This window comes from Ambystoma mexicanum, chromosome 1p, assembly GCF_040938575.1.
Source record: "Ambystoma mexicanum isolate Mex_15411 chromosome 1p, UKY_AmexF1_1, whole genome shotgun sequence".
Lineage (NCBI taxonomy): Eukaryota > Metazoa > Chordata > Amphibia > Caudata > Ambystomatidae > Ambystoma > Ambystoma mexicanum.
Window position 1 is genome coordinate 604698761 of NC_090921.1, and position 14485 is coordinate 604713245.

The 14485-nt window shown below is 46.6% G+C and overlaps 1 protein-coding gene across 7 annotated transcripts in view; it reads left to right on the plus strand.

The window, feature by feature from the left end:
* RANBP3 (RAN binding protein 3) overlaps nucleotides 1–14485 on the plus strand; it is a 1483781-nt gene that overhangs the window by 456356 nt on the left and 1012940 nt on the right. For all 7 annotated transcript variants that reach the window (XR_011303967.1, XM_069649581.1, XM_069649583.1 and 4 more), the window contains one exon: nucleotides 9414–9479. Coding sequence is in view for 6 of the 7 variants with exons in the window: in XM_069649581.1 (XP_069505682.1) it covers nucleotides 9414–9479 (66 nt within the window). In the remaining variant the exon portion in view is untranslated. The remainder of the gene's footprint in view (nucleotides 1–9413; nucleotides 9480–14485) is intronic.

Genomic DNA, 14485 nt, shown 5'->3' on the forward strand with positions numbered 1-14485 from the left:
TGGATGCCTTCAGGATGCAGCAGCACTGGACCCGGTTCCTGGATTCTTGGTCTGGAGAAGAAACATCTGGACACTGGATGGGAACTTGCAGCAGCAGTCGTCATAGGTGGCTTCCAGTAAAGGACTGTCAGCAGATTCTTGTGGCTCTGTGGATTTGGCGCCCTTTTACAGCAGCCAGATGAACGAATATTGCTGGTGGGATTCTCTTCACACTCTCGATCCTGCACAATGGTGAGGGGACTTCAGGGATTTGAATTGACTCTGGAGATCCTGCAGGAGTCCACCAACGTTTTGGACTGTTTCGACTTTGGAAGACCATGCAGCAAACTCAGGATCGAGGTCCCAGGGTGTTGGCGGTTTCCAGCCCATCAAGGTCGCAGCATGTCGTTGGATTTCTCAAAAGGCAGGTCTTCCTGAGACTAGTGGATCCCACAAGACTTTGGGTAGGAGTCAATGCATTCGGGACTCCCATGTCAATTGGAAAGGGGTTGCATCAGGCTCCGGTTACACAGCAGGCTCTCGGGTAGCTGAAAATCACTACAGACTTCTTTTCTTTATCTTCCACTTTGGATTCAGCTCCAGTGGTCGACTTGTCAGCAGCTTCCAGATCTAGGCTATTTCTTCAGGAACTACACCACTACTTCTGCAGTCTCTTCCTGCAGTTTACAGAAAGGGGCGGTCTGGCTGTCCAATCCCCCATTGGGACCTTGTTCCTTTCAGGCAAGGTGAAAGACAAATGGCTGCTGAAGTTTGGACTCCTCCCTTGCTTCCTGCCTTTTCGGACACTCTGGAACCTGGGCCTGGAATACAAAGGCTTCCCGCCAAAGACAAAACTTCCACTGCAGTTGTTTCTGCCTAGAATGGTAGGGGAAGACCTCTGAAACAACAAGCAAGCGAGAAATGGCGACGAAAGCAGCCCACCATTCTCGAAGAATGCTGTCCCTTCTGTGTATTACGGAGGTTAATTTAACAGGCTGCGAGTAAGAAGACCAAAAAGTCACTAAGGTAAAACTACTCTGACCAGCCACTCAAGTAAACTTCCAAGTGTAACAAGAGGAATTTTACAAGGTAAGTAACAAAGGGGATACATTGTATCCCCCCAGCGCTCCACGTAAGGTGGGTGTGCTGTCTTACTATATAAAATGTAAAGGGGATCGAAATCACTTTTTACTTCTTGGGAACAGTACGTCACCCAAGAAATAAGGGAATTAACAAGGAAGCCACTGCATTTAAAATGCTTTGTGCTGCCATAGTCAGTCCAAAGCTATAGGAAACTAGAACTCCAATCATACAATATGGAGAGAGATAAAAAGGGTCATGAATAAAATAGTAAAAGACTAGGTGACAGGGGAGAAAGATTCCCACTCACCTTATTACCAAGTCCAAGTAAAATTTACTGGGGTTGACATGGGTCAGGAAGATTTATCATGAAAATCTTACTTAACACCGTGCACTGTCAAAAAATTACCAAAAAGACAAAACGGAACCATAGTTTCCCAGTACTGATTAGTTTACCCACATGAAATGAGCAAAAGGCCAGGTGAGTGAAGCTGAAGGCTTCATTTCCTGTAAAGAGTCTGGACTGTTTCAAAAGCAAAACGTTTGGGGGTCCATTGAATATGGAGGGAAAGTTACCAAAAGAGAAATTATTCGAGACACACACTCACACATTCTCTTTCTCTTCCTTGCAACGTAGGAAGAAGGCCAAACAGCATTGTGAAAATCTTGTGGCGTGACCATTTTAGGGCACTAGCCATGTTTAGTAGCTTAAATGCTAATGGGCTCAATAGAAATAACACAAAAATGGTACAAATATAATTGCTACTACCAGCTTGTCTTTAGCATGTATAAAAGTATTCTGAAATTCCAAGTCTAAAAAGCTAGGGTGATAGAAAAGTATCCCCATCTCACTGCATTTTAAGATGCTGTGTGCAAGGTTAAAAAGAAAGGGAAACCTAGTTTCCCAGTACTGATATTCTGAACGGATCAGTTGCTCCATAAAAATAAGCAAAAGGCTTTGGGAAGTGAAGCCGAAAGCTCCAATTCACTGAAAAAAGTCTGGGCAGGTTAAAAAATGAAAGCTGATTTAGGGTTCAAAGATACTATGAAGGGAAAGTTGCCAAAAGAGAGATCTTCCCTGCAAGTACTCATCGGACAATAAATCGGTAAAACTTTGGGATGGGTGCAATTAAAAAAATACAGTGAACTCGCTCCTTTTGATCTGTTGTGAAGACTGCCTGGTAGGAGAGATTTTCTTTTTGCAATGTTTCCTCCATAGTTTGTTTTTGTCCGTTTTTTGAATCCTGTCCTGACTTTTTGAAGGGTTGAAGCCTTCAGCTCTACTTCTCTTGCCTTTTGCTCACATGTTATGGAACAACCGACCAGTCCTTCAGATTATCAGTACTGGGAAACTTTCCCTTTTTGAATTTTCATATTGTGACAATTGCACAAAGTTTTACGTAGATTTAAGAGTTTTATGCTTAATCCCCTCTCCTAGTGTGACCTCCAGCATGTTTTGCTGGACTTCTGGACCTTTTTTTTGTTATCCTGAATGAGGGGAGCCTTATTCATTCTTTTCTCACATGGGAAATCTGTTCAGTTTTCCCTTATTTTATGGAGTCTTGCTTTTCTCTATACCTTTTAAAGGCATCTGCATTTCACTTTTGCAGCACACACTACCCTATGTGCAGTATTGCTGACGGCCCTTTGGGTTCTTCTTTTATATTCGTTAATTTTCCTTAGAAACTACTGTTCTTAAGCAAAGAGGGATACTTCTTATCCTTCCTAAACCTTTACTTCGAATGGATTGGGTCCTCCAACGTATTCCTCATCTTTAATATGTAATGCTCAGCTTCGGCTGCTTCGGAATTTATTTTGGCAGAGGGTGCCCTACACCGATGGCATCGAGTCAATGTCACTCGAAGGCCTCCGTCGAGGGTGATGTCATTGGATGTTATAAGTAGCATGCACAGCGCCCGTTGGACTCAGTTCTGTTTTTCAGCAAACGTGTTTGCTTCAAAACTTGGCACGCCTCGTTCAGTTACGATTGCATAGTTACCTCAGTTGTGCAACTCGGACGACCCATCTTTCCGGATTAAAACAATGCAAGGAGTGCGGCTCCAAGATGTCCATGACGGATCTGCATCGTCTGTCTGTGGTGACTGGGCGAACACCATGACACCGATTCCTGTTCAAAGTGTCAAGCTATGACAGGGAACGAAAGGGGAAGCTGCAAGATATCAAGCCCTGTAAGACCCGACCTGATCCTTCTTTTTCGACTGCCGAGTCGAGAGACCTCGCTCCTCGGCGTAAGGATACACGCTCAAGGTCCCAAAGTGGCTCCTGCCCTTCGTCGTCGACGAAGCGATCGAGGAGGAGGCACCATCGTTCGCCTTCCTCTTCGTCCTCGTCAAGCGGAACCCCCCGAGAGGGTAAGATGCCCCTCCAAAAAGTCAACGCCTGCGAATTGGGAAGCATTCCGTGTAGATGCTAAACATTTTTGAGAAGCAGGGTAAGGCTCCCTCCGCGCCTTCTATGGAAGCCAGCAAGGAGCAGTCTCCGCCCGGAACTCCCACGCCCCTGAGCCCAAGTGGACGGTGCGATTCGCATCGAGAACCTTCGAGGCCTCGAAAGGACAAGGATCACTCGAGACACAGCGAGCGTTCGAGTTCGAAGCCTGCAGAACACTTGAGGCCCTCGGCGCCAAAACCACTGAAGGAGCCTGTCTATTCGTCGAGGACTTCGGCGCCATCGACCCCATTGTCGACGGCAATGATACTGAGTGTGTCAGTTCAGCCCCAGGGCCTGAGGAGACTCCTCTAAGAAGGCTAAAACCAAATCTACATCAACTCCTTCGAAACCAGTAACTATTTGTGAAAAAATCTTCACTCCTCTGCCAAAGAATTGTTTCAAATCCCTCTTCCATTTTTGAGGAGGAGAGATCAGATGGCGACAATGCCCCTTTTGGGCTTTAGTATGGAACCCACAATTTACCGAATGCCTCATATCAGAAGAGAGCAAAATGCAAGATCTTTATGAGATTTAGCATAATGCCTGCGACATGGACACCTCTCCTGAGTTGGAGTTCGGCAGGCCAGAACCAGGGGAGCATGCCGACTCTTCTTACCAGCACCTGATGTCCAGAGTAGTGGAGTACCTAGGCTGGGCTAGACCCCGGTACAGTTTGATCACAATGTTCTGACCAATATTGTAGACCAAGGTCCATCTACAGATCCTATATTACCCTACAATGTGTCTCTGCAAAAAAGGGTGGCCAGAAATTGAGACCACTGACACCAATCCGGCGGTGGGCAAGTCCCTTAAAAAGAAATACTGCCCTTCCAGTAGCGACCTCAGCTACCGGTCCAAACACCCCACTCCAGCGAGTCTGGTGGTCCAGGCAGCCACTGCTACCTCGAACAAGGCGGCGATCCCTACCATCCCTCCTGATAGGGATGACAAACGCATGGATGGATGGGCATGGAAGGTATTTTCAGCTGGGAGTCGGCCAACTCCACATGTGCCTTAGCAACATTTTTGTACACTCTGTGGGAGTGCATATCCATGGTGGCGGAGCATATTCCAGAAAGGGATGAAAGGAACGTATTCCTAGTTATTAAGGACAGCAAGGAAGCCATGTGCGAGTCCCTTCAGTCTGGATTGGACACTGCAGATAGCATCAGCAAGTCCATGAGCACCGTGATGCGCAGATTTGTGTGGTTGCGGAAGTCAAGTTTTGCACCGGATGTGCTGGCTCCTCTTCTCAACATGCCATTTGACGGGTCTCTTCTTTTTGGCAGCAAGGCTGACGAGAGCCTTGAGAGGTTTTAGACCTCAAAGGCGGCTGCCAAATCTTTAGGTACCGCTGTTGGGCAACCTCAGCCTTTTTGTCCCGAGGGACAGCCATGGACGGGCCAGTCAACGAGGCCAACAGAAGTTCCCTTGTGGTGGAAAAGGTAGATGAGCCAAGCCATCTACCTTGCCATCAGCGTCTGCAGCAACTGCTTCAAAACCACTTTGAGAGTTTGCGTCACGTGTCACCGGTGGAGGGTGGGGGAGGAGGATTGTCTCAGCATCTCGAAGAATGGCGAGCCATTACTTCAGATGCGTGGGCTCTGGAGACAATAGCCCACAGTTACTGCCTAGCATTCACAATGCAACCTCACACCAATCCACCGGGGAAACGCACTTTGAGGATTCCAGATCCGCTCCTTGTGCAGGAAATATTAACCCTGCTATAGGAAGGTGCTATAGAACCAGTGCCGTAGCGGAGAGGAACAAGTATTGGTATTGCCCATGTTTTTTGATTACCAAGAAGGACTGAGGACTGAGACCCATCCTGAACTTGAAATACTTGAACAAGTTCCTCGGAAAGGACAAATTCAAGATGGTCGCGCCCTCTCAGATCCTTCAGGCCCTCCAATTACAGGATTGGTTGGTGTCATTGAACCTTCCGGATGCTTATTTTCATGTGCCAATCCATCTCAAGCACAGGAAATAACAGAGGTTCGCCGTTGGCGGCTTGCACTATCAGTTTCGAGTCCTGCCTTTCTAGTTGACCTCTGCCCCAAGGGTGTTTACCAAACTGATGGTGGTAGTGGCAGCGCATCTCGGGAGAGGGGGGATTCACATCTACCCCTACCTGGACGATTGGCTGATCAGGGCACGTTCTCCTGAACAAGCCTTGGATCACCTCGGCGTTACATGCCACTCCCTACAGACTGGGCTTCTCCCTCAATTTCAAGAAGTCTCACATGACACCTTAACAGTTCCAGTATATCAGGCCTGTTTTAGACACGTTCTTGTGGAAAGTGCTCACCACCGAAGGTGAGGGTTCAAGACGTTCTCCAGATGGTAACAAAGTTTCAGAGTGCCTGCTGTCTCCCGGCCTTCGAATTCCTAAGGTTACTCGGCCTCATGGCAGCCTGCATTTATCTGGTGCCAGAGGCCAGTCTACGAATTAGATCTCTGTGGGCTCTAAGAACACAATGGTCCCAGTTTTTGGGACGGGTGTCAGATCTATTGCAAGTCCCGATCAAAGTTACGCAGGATCTTCTATGGTGGGCCTGCAAGGAAAATATCCTGAAGGGAGAACCTTTTTGGCAACCATGGCCAGAGACGACTGAAGTGACGGACGCCTCCCTCACAGCGTGGGGAACCCACACCAATGATCTGACAGGCACAGGCCATTGGAGTCCAAACTACATATCAATGTTCTGGAGCTGAGGGCAATGAGACTAGCGCTGAAGGCCTTCCTGCCCTCTGTCAGGGGAAAGAATGTCCTGATAATGGCGTGCAATAGGGTGGTTATGAATTACCTTAACAAAGAGGTGGTGTTGGGTCACTACCAGCGAGACAATGCAGCTCTGCTACTAGGCAATCTCCCTATCAGCAGTTCACTTGGCTGAGGAGGAGAAACCGGTGGTGGACGCTCTGAGCAGGCAGAGCTGCACCCAAGAGTGGGAACTAGCTTAGGAAGTCCTTCAAGAGATCTTTGCCCTTTGGGGAACCCCTCAAGTAGATCGGTTTGCGACAGGGATCAACTGGAAATGTGAAAGGTACTGCTCAAGGCAATTTCCTCCGAGAGAAGCTCTAGGAGACGTGTTCATGGTGGACTGGGATTTTCCACTACTATACGTGTTGCCGCCGGTCCCTGTCATTCCTCAAGTAATCAGGAGGTTGAGACGGTTTGGGAACCATATGATCCTAATTGCCCCGGATTGAGCTAGGCGGACATGGTTCCCAGATCTTCTGGGCATGTCCATCTGTCCTCCAATATGTCTTCCACAAAAAGAGGACCACCTTCTCCCGCAAAGGGAGGGTCAGGTTCTCCATCCAGAGGTCAACACTCAACCTTCACACTTGGTTTCTGAAAGGTTGAGATGCAAGGATTGGGACCTCCTGGATGACGTGATGGAGGTGTTGCTTTCAGCAAGAAGGTCAGTAACAAAATCTCTGTGCCGTTGGAATACGTTTTGCGACTGGTGCAGGGAAAAGAATGTTGATCCTTTTCTATGTTAGACTTCGGATGTGCTATCCTTTCTGCTTTCATTAGCACACAAAGGTCTTAACATTGGGACCATTAAGGTTATCTAGCAGCGATTTCCATATTCATGCGCTCATCGGAGGAATGTTCCTTCGTCAAAATTCCATTGGCGACTCTATTTCTGAAAGGGCTCACGAATGTGTTCCCACCTTCTGTTTTTCAGGTTCCAGTTTGGGACCTTAACCTGGTTCTAAAATTCTTAATGCGCGCACTATTTGAACCTTTGCACACATGTCCATTGAAATTGTTAACCTTCAAAACTATACTGTTGGTTGCTCTAACATCTGCATGTAGAGTGAGCGAGTTGCAGGCAGTCTCTTCAAAGCTACCCTTATTCCACAAGGACTGGGTTGTGTTGAGGGTTTAACCCTCCTTCCTACCTAAAATAGTATCAGACTTCCATTTAAATCAGAAGAGCGTTCTGCCACCTTTTTATCCTCTGCTGCATTCCCAGTGAAGAGGAAGAAAGGCTCCATAGGTTGGACTCTAAAAGAGCTTTAAACTTTTATGTGTCTACGATGTCAAAGTTGAGCGTTTGACGACCAGCCCTTTATAGGATATAGTGGACGCAAGTTAGGCCAAGCTGTTTCAAAACAGACTTTGTCCAGGTGGGTCACCCTTACGATTTCAGAATGTTAGACTGGCGGGCAAGGACCCTCCAGAGAGTTGTGGGCACACTCCACCAGGGCCATGGCCTCTTCCATAGCCCTGCAAAGGGGAGTCCCCAATCGAAACACCTGTGATGCTGCAACGTGGTCATTGTTGCAAACGTTTACAAAGCATTGTTGCTTGGATACTTCCCACGCTCAGAACGTCGCTTTTGGTAAGGCGGTACTTCATTCTGGCCTGTGACAATTGGCAAATCTAAATTCTCCACCATCCTCCAGTCCTGGATACTGCTTAGGTAGTCTGTCAAATATGAGAAATATGTTGGAGGACACAATCCATTCAAATAACAAGTTACTAACCAACTGGTATCGTTCTTTCGACTGGGTGTTCCTCCAAGATATTCCTCATTGCCATGCCATCCTACCACTCTGTAGAATTTCCCATGCTATTACAGCTTTCGTTCCAACAAGGCTGACTACTGCCTGCCTGTACTAACGGGCAATTTTGCTAACACGAGGACAGGAAAAACAGAACTGAGGCCAATGGGCGCCATGCGTTTTCCATTTTAACATCCGGTGACGTCGCCCTCAACGGAGGCCTTCGAGGGATCCTCGACTACATCCACACAGGGTGCCCTCTGCCGTAAAAATTTCCAAAGCAGCCGAAGAACATCCAGTCGAAAGAATGTTACAGTTGGTAAGTAACTTCTTTTGAGAGATCAGCACACTCCACCTTATGTGGAATGCTGAAGTTTGGTTACTTCGACAACCCTATAGTTATGACTGGTGGCAGTGGATGTGTTCTACCGACATTTGTGCAATTTTCCACCGCAGGCTGTATTCACAGCTGTGGTTATGCCCAAGAGGGTCACCTGTGTTCCAACATGGTGGCTATTTTCACTGTTTCTTGTGTGGTTGTTCTTTGACAGCCCTGCTGCCATCCATTGCGGGTGAGGTCTTAATAAGAGTTTGGTTTTCAGCAGGGAACCCTTTGTATAGCCCACCAAGGCTCCAATGTGTTTGCAAGAACAAGAAGCAGGGGAGGAGTCAAACTCCCCTATCCTCTGTTTGCTGATGTGCCTGATTGGAACCAGTTCCACTTGGGGGGGGGGTGGGGGGGTTGGAGGGGGCTGGCTATCCACCCACCCTTTTCTCCTAGAGTTGTATGAAACTTGCCCTTCGCCCTGATGTTGCTTGACTAATGTCATTCAATGCTATGATCTCATTGAATCTAAGGTGGCCACTGTGAGTAGAGCCTAAAGCCAAAGCCCAATTTGTCTGCTAATGAAAAATCTAAACGCACGTGGATGTTCTGCTTTTCTAATGGAGCTTTTAACACTACCTGTAAAATGCGCAGAATATTTCTCTCTGAAAATCAGAAACACTGCAAAATATGTGAAACCATGGGACGACTTGTGGTGATGAACTGCAGTTAGTTTCCTCTAAATTGAGTCATGATCTTTATTCAGTTTTTATTTCAATGCATTGCTGTTGAAGGTGGCAGTACGAGTTATGTTTTACATTTGTATAGAGTACACTGTGATCATAATCTTTGGTCTCCTGGTACTAATGTATGGCAAAACTGAGGTGGTGCTACTTTCAGTACCGATGTACTCATTTTCAATAACATGAACGTCCCTTTTGCTCTTGGATTAAAGGTTTGACGGTAGTGATGCCCTTCATGTACTTTAAGACTCATTTGTCTTTTTCTGTTGAAACCATTTCTGATGCACAGTGAAATGTTTTTATTCTGTTTGCAGAGGAAAAGAGCAGTGTATTCCGGTTAAAACCGCCAATGCTTATCCATGGCCAAGCGCCTAGTGCAGGTGAGGATTTAAGAATTTCAGTGCAATCAATCGCATTCAACAGCCATGTTGGAGATCATATTGTCAATGCCTTGTGCTCAAATAAGTTTATTTGTAGTTTATGCAAAATTAATTTCTGGCGCTTTTGAATTTCTTTGGTTCTCATGCTGCACATATGTCATCTAGTATCTGGTCCAGAGCATTAAACTTGTTTGCTGTAACTAAAAGATGGGTATCGATTAGAGCCTTCTTAGAACATTACCCTGATATTGCTGTTGGGAAAGATTTCTCTTTTGCCAACTTTCCCTCCATAGTTTCTATGGACCCCCCAATCATTTTGCTTTGTTGTGCTTTGTGACACTTTTTGACTTTTTGGAGGGGAAGTAAAGCATTTAGCTTCACTTGTCCTGCTTTTTGCTAATGGTTTACTGTTGGGGAGAATTTTCAGTTTCTGTGCGAATTCCCTTTAACCTTAGAGCCCAACCAGCACTTTTGCTGGACTCCCAGCACCATCTGTGCAGTGTCACTGAGGAGTCCCTTGGACTTCTCTTTTTGTTTTATTACATTATCTTGTGAGAATTACAATTCCGTAGAGTAGTACGGATACATTTTATCTTACTTACCTTTTCTTTGTGGGTCCAGCACACACTACCTTATGTGGGTTTTTGGGGGTTACATTGCAACTCCTTCTCCTACTCCAAATTGCTGATGGCAGTGGTTTATTTGTACTACCTTTTTGTGCAGGTTACTGGCAGGCTGATTTCTCAGCTGCAGTACAGCAACCATGGGTGGCCGTTTTCTCAAAATGGCCCCTGTCTTTTGATCTGAGCCCTTTGTGAGTTTTGCCTTTGGTGGGCATCCGTCCTGAAGCCTGCCCGGGCTCCAGTGGGTCTTGGAAGGCAGGATGTGAGGGAGGAGCCCGAAACTTTGTTGTCCTTGGTATGTAGGTGTGCCTGACTGAAACAAGTTCTAACTGGGCGGCTAGCCGGATTATCAGGGCTTATGCCGTGCTTTAGTCAGTCACATAAGGGCATCACGGTTCAGCCAATTACTAGTGGATCGTATTTGCCCTCGGGGCGTCGACAAACCTCAAACCGTCTCGCTCGCCAAAAGGAATAACTTTCAACTAGACAATATTCATTTAGAGAAATGCTTCCTGCCCGGTGTAATTGAATTTCAGGGGTACGTCTCCCAATGACCTTCCGTTTAATTCTACTATTGAAGTGGCTTTTAAAAAGCCATCCAGTAACACACCACGTGAGTCGCCAGAGACCAACTTTTTATTTCACTTGTGGAATCCCACAAGTGGCTTGAAGGAGGAGCCTGTCCGAGGGTACCCCCAACTTTTGACAATCTGGCGTTAGTCGCCCAGAATAATTGTACGAGTCAACGTTGCATAATAGACAGACCCTTTACAAGCTCAACACCACTTCAGACTTTGCCTAGACGACTCGTCAATGCTTCCTTGAACTGGTTTGGCTACAGCTCCTAGAGTTGTCCCTGTCACAATATAGGTTGACCTTTTATACATCTGTCCCCCAGGCCACAGTGTAGAAAATCAGTCCTAAAACCCACCAAGGTCAACTTCTCCCATAGGATGGTGGGACCAACTAGCCTCAAGACCTTCATTTTGGGCAATCCCCCAACGTCCTACGACTTTCCTGTGCTGCCGAACACCAATATCTGGGGTACCTGGACCATTAGCGAGTGAATCGTCTTTTGAAGATCGAATCTGGCAGAAATTTTGAAGGCATCCGTGTGGACCTCCAGAGGCAGGACTTCTTCACCAAAAGACCCCTCGCAAGTGTTCAGGACCGAGTAATCGAAAATAATCCAAGCAGTGGTATCTGTTTCTTCTTGCTGCTAATAAAATGTTGCCGAAACCACAGAGAGCCGCTGGAGTGAGCTGAAACCTTTGCTGCAGACCCCTTCTCCCGAGTGCTGCTGCAGAAGCTGGTCACATGCTCTTCTCCCCACACCTGCTCCGCCCCTTTCGTCACCACGACCAAGGAGCAGGAATCGGGGTCTGCATCATTGCACCTAGAAGAGGACCAGCTACATTTTCATCATCACTTTGCTTTCGGAGTGCTGTTTTCTTCAGTTGGGCATTGACCCCAACTCCACTGTGCAGGCCAGGTGCTATCGGGAAGGCTCCCCTTGAGCGCCTCTATTTTCTCCAAAAACATCTGACTGGTTTCTTAACTTTCCTCTGAAGATTTTCATCAGAACTGGTGCTGTCCATTTGACTTTTGGCTTTGTTGAATTTTCCAAAGGTCCATCCTCTTGATGCTATTGGCTTTTGCAATGCTGGTTCCTCAGACTTTTTCCTTGGGAACATGTTTATAATTGGGAAACAGACTGTCTACATCCCTCTGGGAGAGTTTACTTTTCATTTAACAGTTGCTAACGGTTCTGTTGAACCTTTTCTCTCCAAACCTTGTTAGGGAGAATTCTCAGAAATGTGCTAATTCCTGTCTATCTTAGAGACCCCCAGCACCTTTGCTGGATTTTGAGGACTTGCATTTTTAACCTGAAGAGTGAGAGTGAGATCCTTTTTCCCACTCTTTCATGTATTTCTGCTGTGATTTGAACACTATTTCTTTTGGTTGTGGAGTTTCACAAACTCCATAGGCATCATCTTTTACCTTGCACACACAGCACCTTCAGCGCAGTGGCACAGGGAAGTATTTCAGCTTTCCAAAAGGTTTAAATACCTTCTCTTGGATAAACTGTTTCCAAGAGCAGTGAAGTGAAATTGACTTTACTTGCATTTGAAAATTTCCAGACCCAGCACACACTATCTTACAATCGGGTGCTGGAGGGGTTACTTGGTATCCCCTTTGTCTAGCTTGTAATGTAACAATTTTATGTTACCCTTTCCTCAAAGAATGGCTGGGGGCAGTGGTTTAGTGGCTGCGTTCGAAGCTGCAGTAAAACTCCAAAGGGAGCCATTTTTGTCCAAATGACCCAGGTCGTCTTTTATTCTCCATTTCTTTGTGGAAAGGTCCTTCTTGAGATTTACTCAGGGTGCCAAACCAGGTTTGGTCTCTTTGTTCGTTTGGTCTTTGGCGGGATTCACGGGTGACGCCCGCCTCTGGCTTCAGGGTGTCTGGCGGGGGCAGGAAGCGAGGGAAGTGCCCGAAACTCCCTGTACTTAGTCTCCTAGGAGACAGGAATGCACTCATAGGTGATTGGCCGGCTGGCTGTCTGGCAAGGACAGCCACCCTGCTGGGTGATTGACAGCTAGGCTGGAATGAATGGGAGAAACCTGCATAAAAGGCAAGGCTTTTTGACTTGGAAGACAGTCGACCACTGGACGAAGGAATCAGAAGAACTACTTGGAAGACACGCATGCTGCAACTCCTAGACCTTTGGTTTGCCCGGTGACACCCTGCTGCTGTGCTGAAACTCCCGAATTCGCCTAAACTAAAGAAGCCCTGCAATTACTTCTCCTGTTGAGTTGGTGGGACCAATCCACTCCAAAGTAAGTCACCTGTACATCCCCTCGGAGCTGGTTGAAATTCCACTGCAGTTGCTGCTGGAACCGAATAGCCAGGGAGTGGAACACCAGATTGTGTGCATTGCTTTTAAGTTGGCGAAGAGCTCCAGGAAGATCCTCCGGGCTCCCAGGAAGCAGGACTGACCGAGCCTGAGCCACCTCAACAGATTGCTGGACCCCGATGCAAGGAAAGCCCATCTCACCAGCCAAAAGTCTGCAATGTTGCTATTTGCTTCGACACCAGGAGCTGAAACCACGAACTGCCACTGAATAGAAATTGGTCATTTTCTGTCACTGACGGTCCCGTTGCAGTGCAGGAGTCCTCCAGACGTCCTCACTCTTGTCCCCACGACTCAGGCCCAGGAGCACAGGATCTGCAGAGTTGCACGGGAACAGAAGCCAGCCAAAGCCTTTTTCTTACCAAAGATACTGTAAAGTCTAAGAACTTAACACTTGTTGTGTAACCTCACTTGTTCTGAGTTGAGATGTCTTGGTTGCTTCTGTAGAGTTGCTCACAGCTTCTTTACCTCACAAGCCTAATCAACTTGTGGGCCTGCTTTGATTTCTTTTCTACAAAGACTTCTAAAACATTGTACAAGACTTTAACCTACCTGCAAGAAGTGCTTCAGCCAGGGTTTTAAGTGGGGTAAGAAATCGTGGGGAGGGGGGACCCCTCATTTGGGGGTGTGGCTCGTGGGAGGAGCGTGGCCTAAAATGTACACAAATCGTAAGGTATGCACACAAATATATGTACGTTATATATTTGTATGCGTACCTTACTATGGTTTGTGTGCTATGCAAGCCATCTTTTCTAAACATAGAAATATGTAACATATTTTAATATAACTTTAAGTATGTATGTGTTTTCTTGGGTCCTCCTAGGAACTGATTTCTTTGTACTGCTCTACAACTCCTATTACTCCCTAAAATAAGCCTGGCTGCGCAGCCACTCTACCGACTTGTGTAGTACATGCCTATATTAAGAGTTGGGTCCCCAATACCAAGAGATACGTTTTATAAAGTCTAACACCAGTTGGACTTTACAAAAACATACTAAACAGTTAGGGGGAACTGATCAGTCCTTCATTCTATCAGAACCGGGAAACCGTTTCCCTTTTATATTTTACATTTTTGTAACTTTTTACACTGCACACAGCATCTTTCAATGCAATAGAGCTACTTTTGTATTACCCTAACCTTTTATACTTGGGATTTTTGGTAACTTTCATATGTCTGGAGACAGGCTAGTGGCAGCAGAAATATATTTGCAATTTTTGTTATTTCTAGTGTGCACATTTGCGTAATGTGGCCAGTGCCGCAAAATCGCCCTGCCACGAGAATTTAGCTTGTTCTTTGGCCACTTTATTTGGCCTTCTTCCTGCCTTACCAGGTCAAAAAATTCCATATAGGTCATGCACGTGCCTGTGAACGCTGCTGCTTACGTGTGTGTGTGTGTGTGTGTGTGTGTGTGTGTGTGTGTCGCTTTCTCTCCCAGGAAGTTGGGGGGGGGGGGGGGGGGACTGTGTCT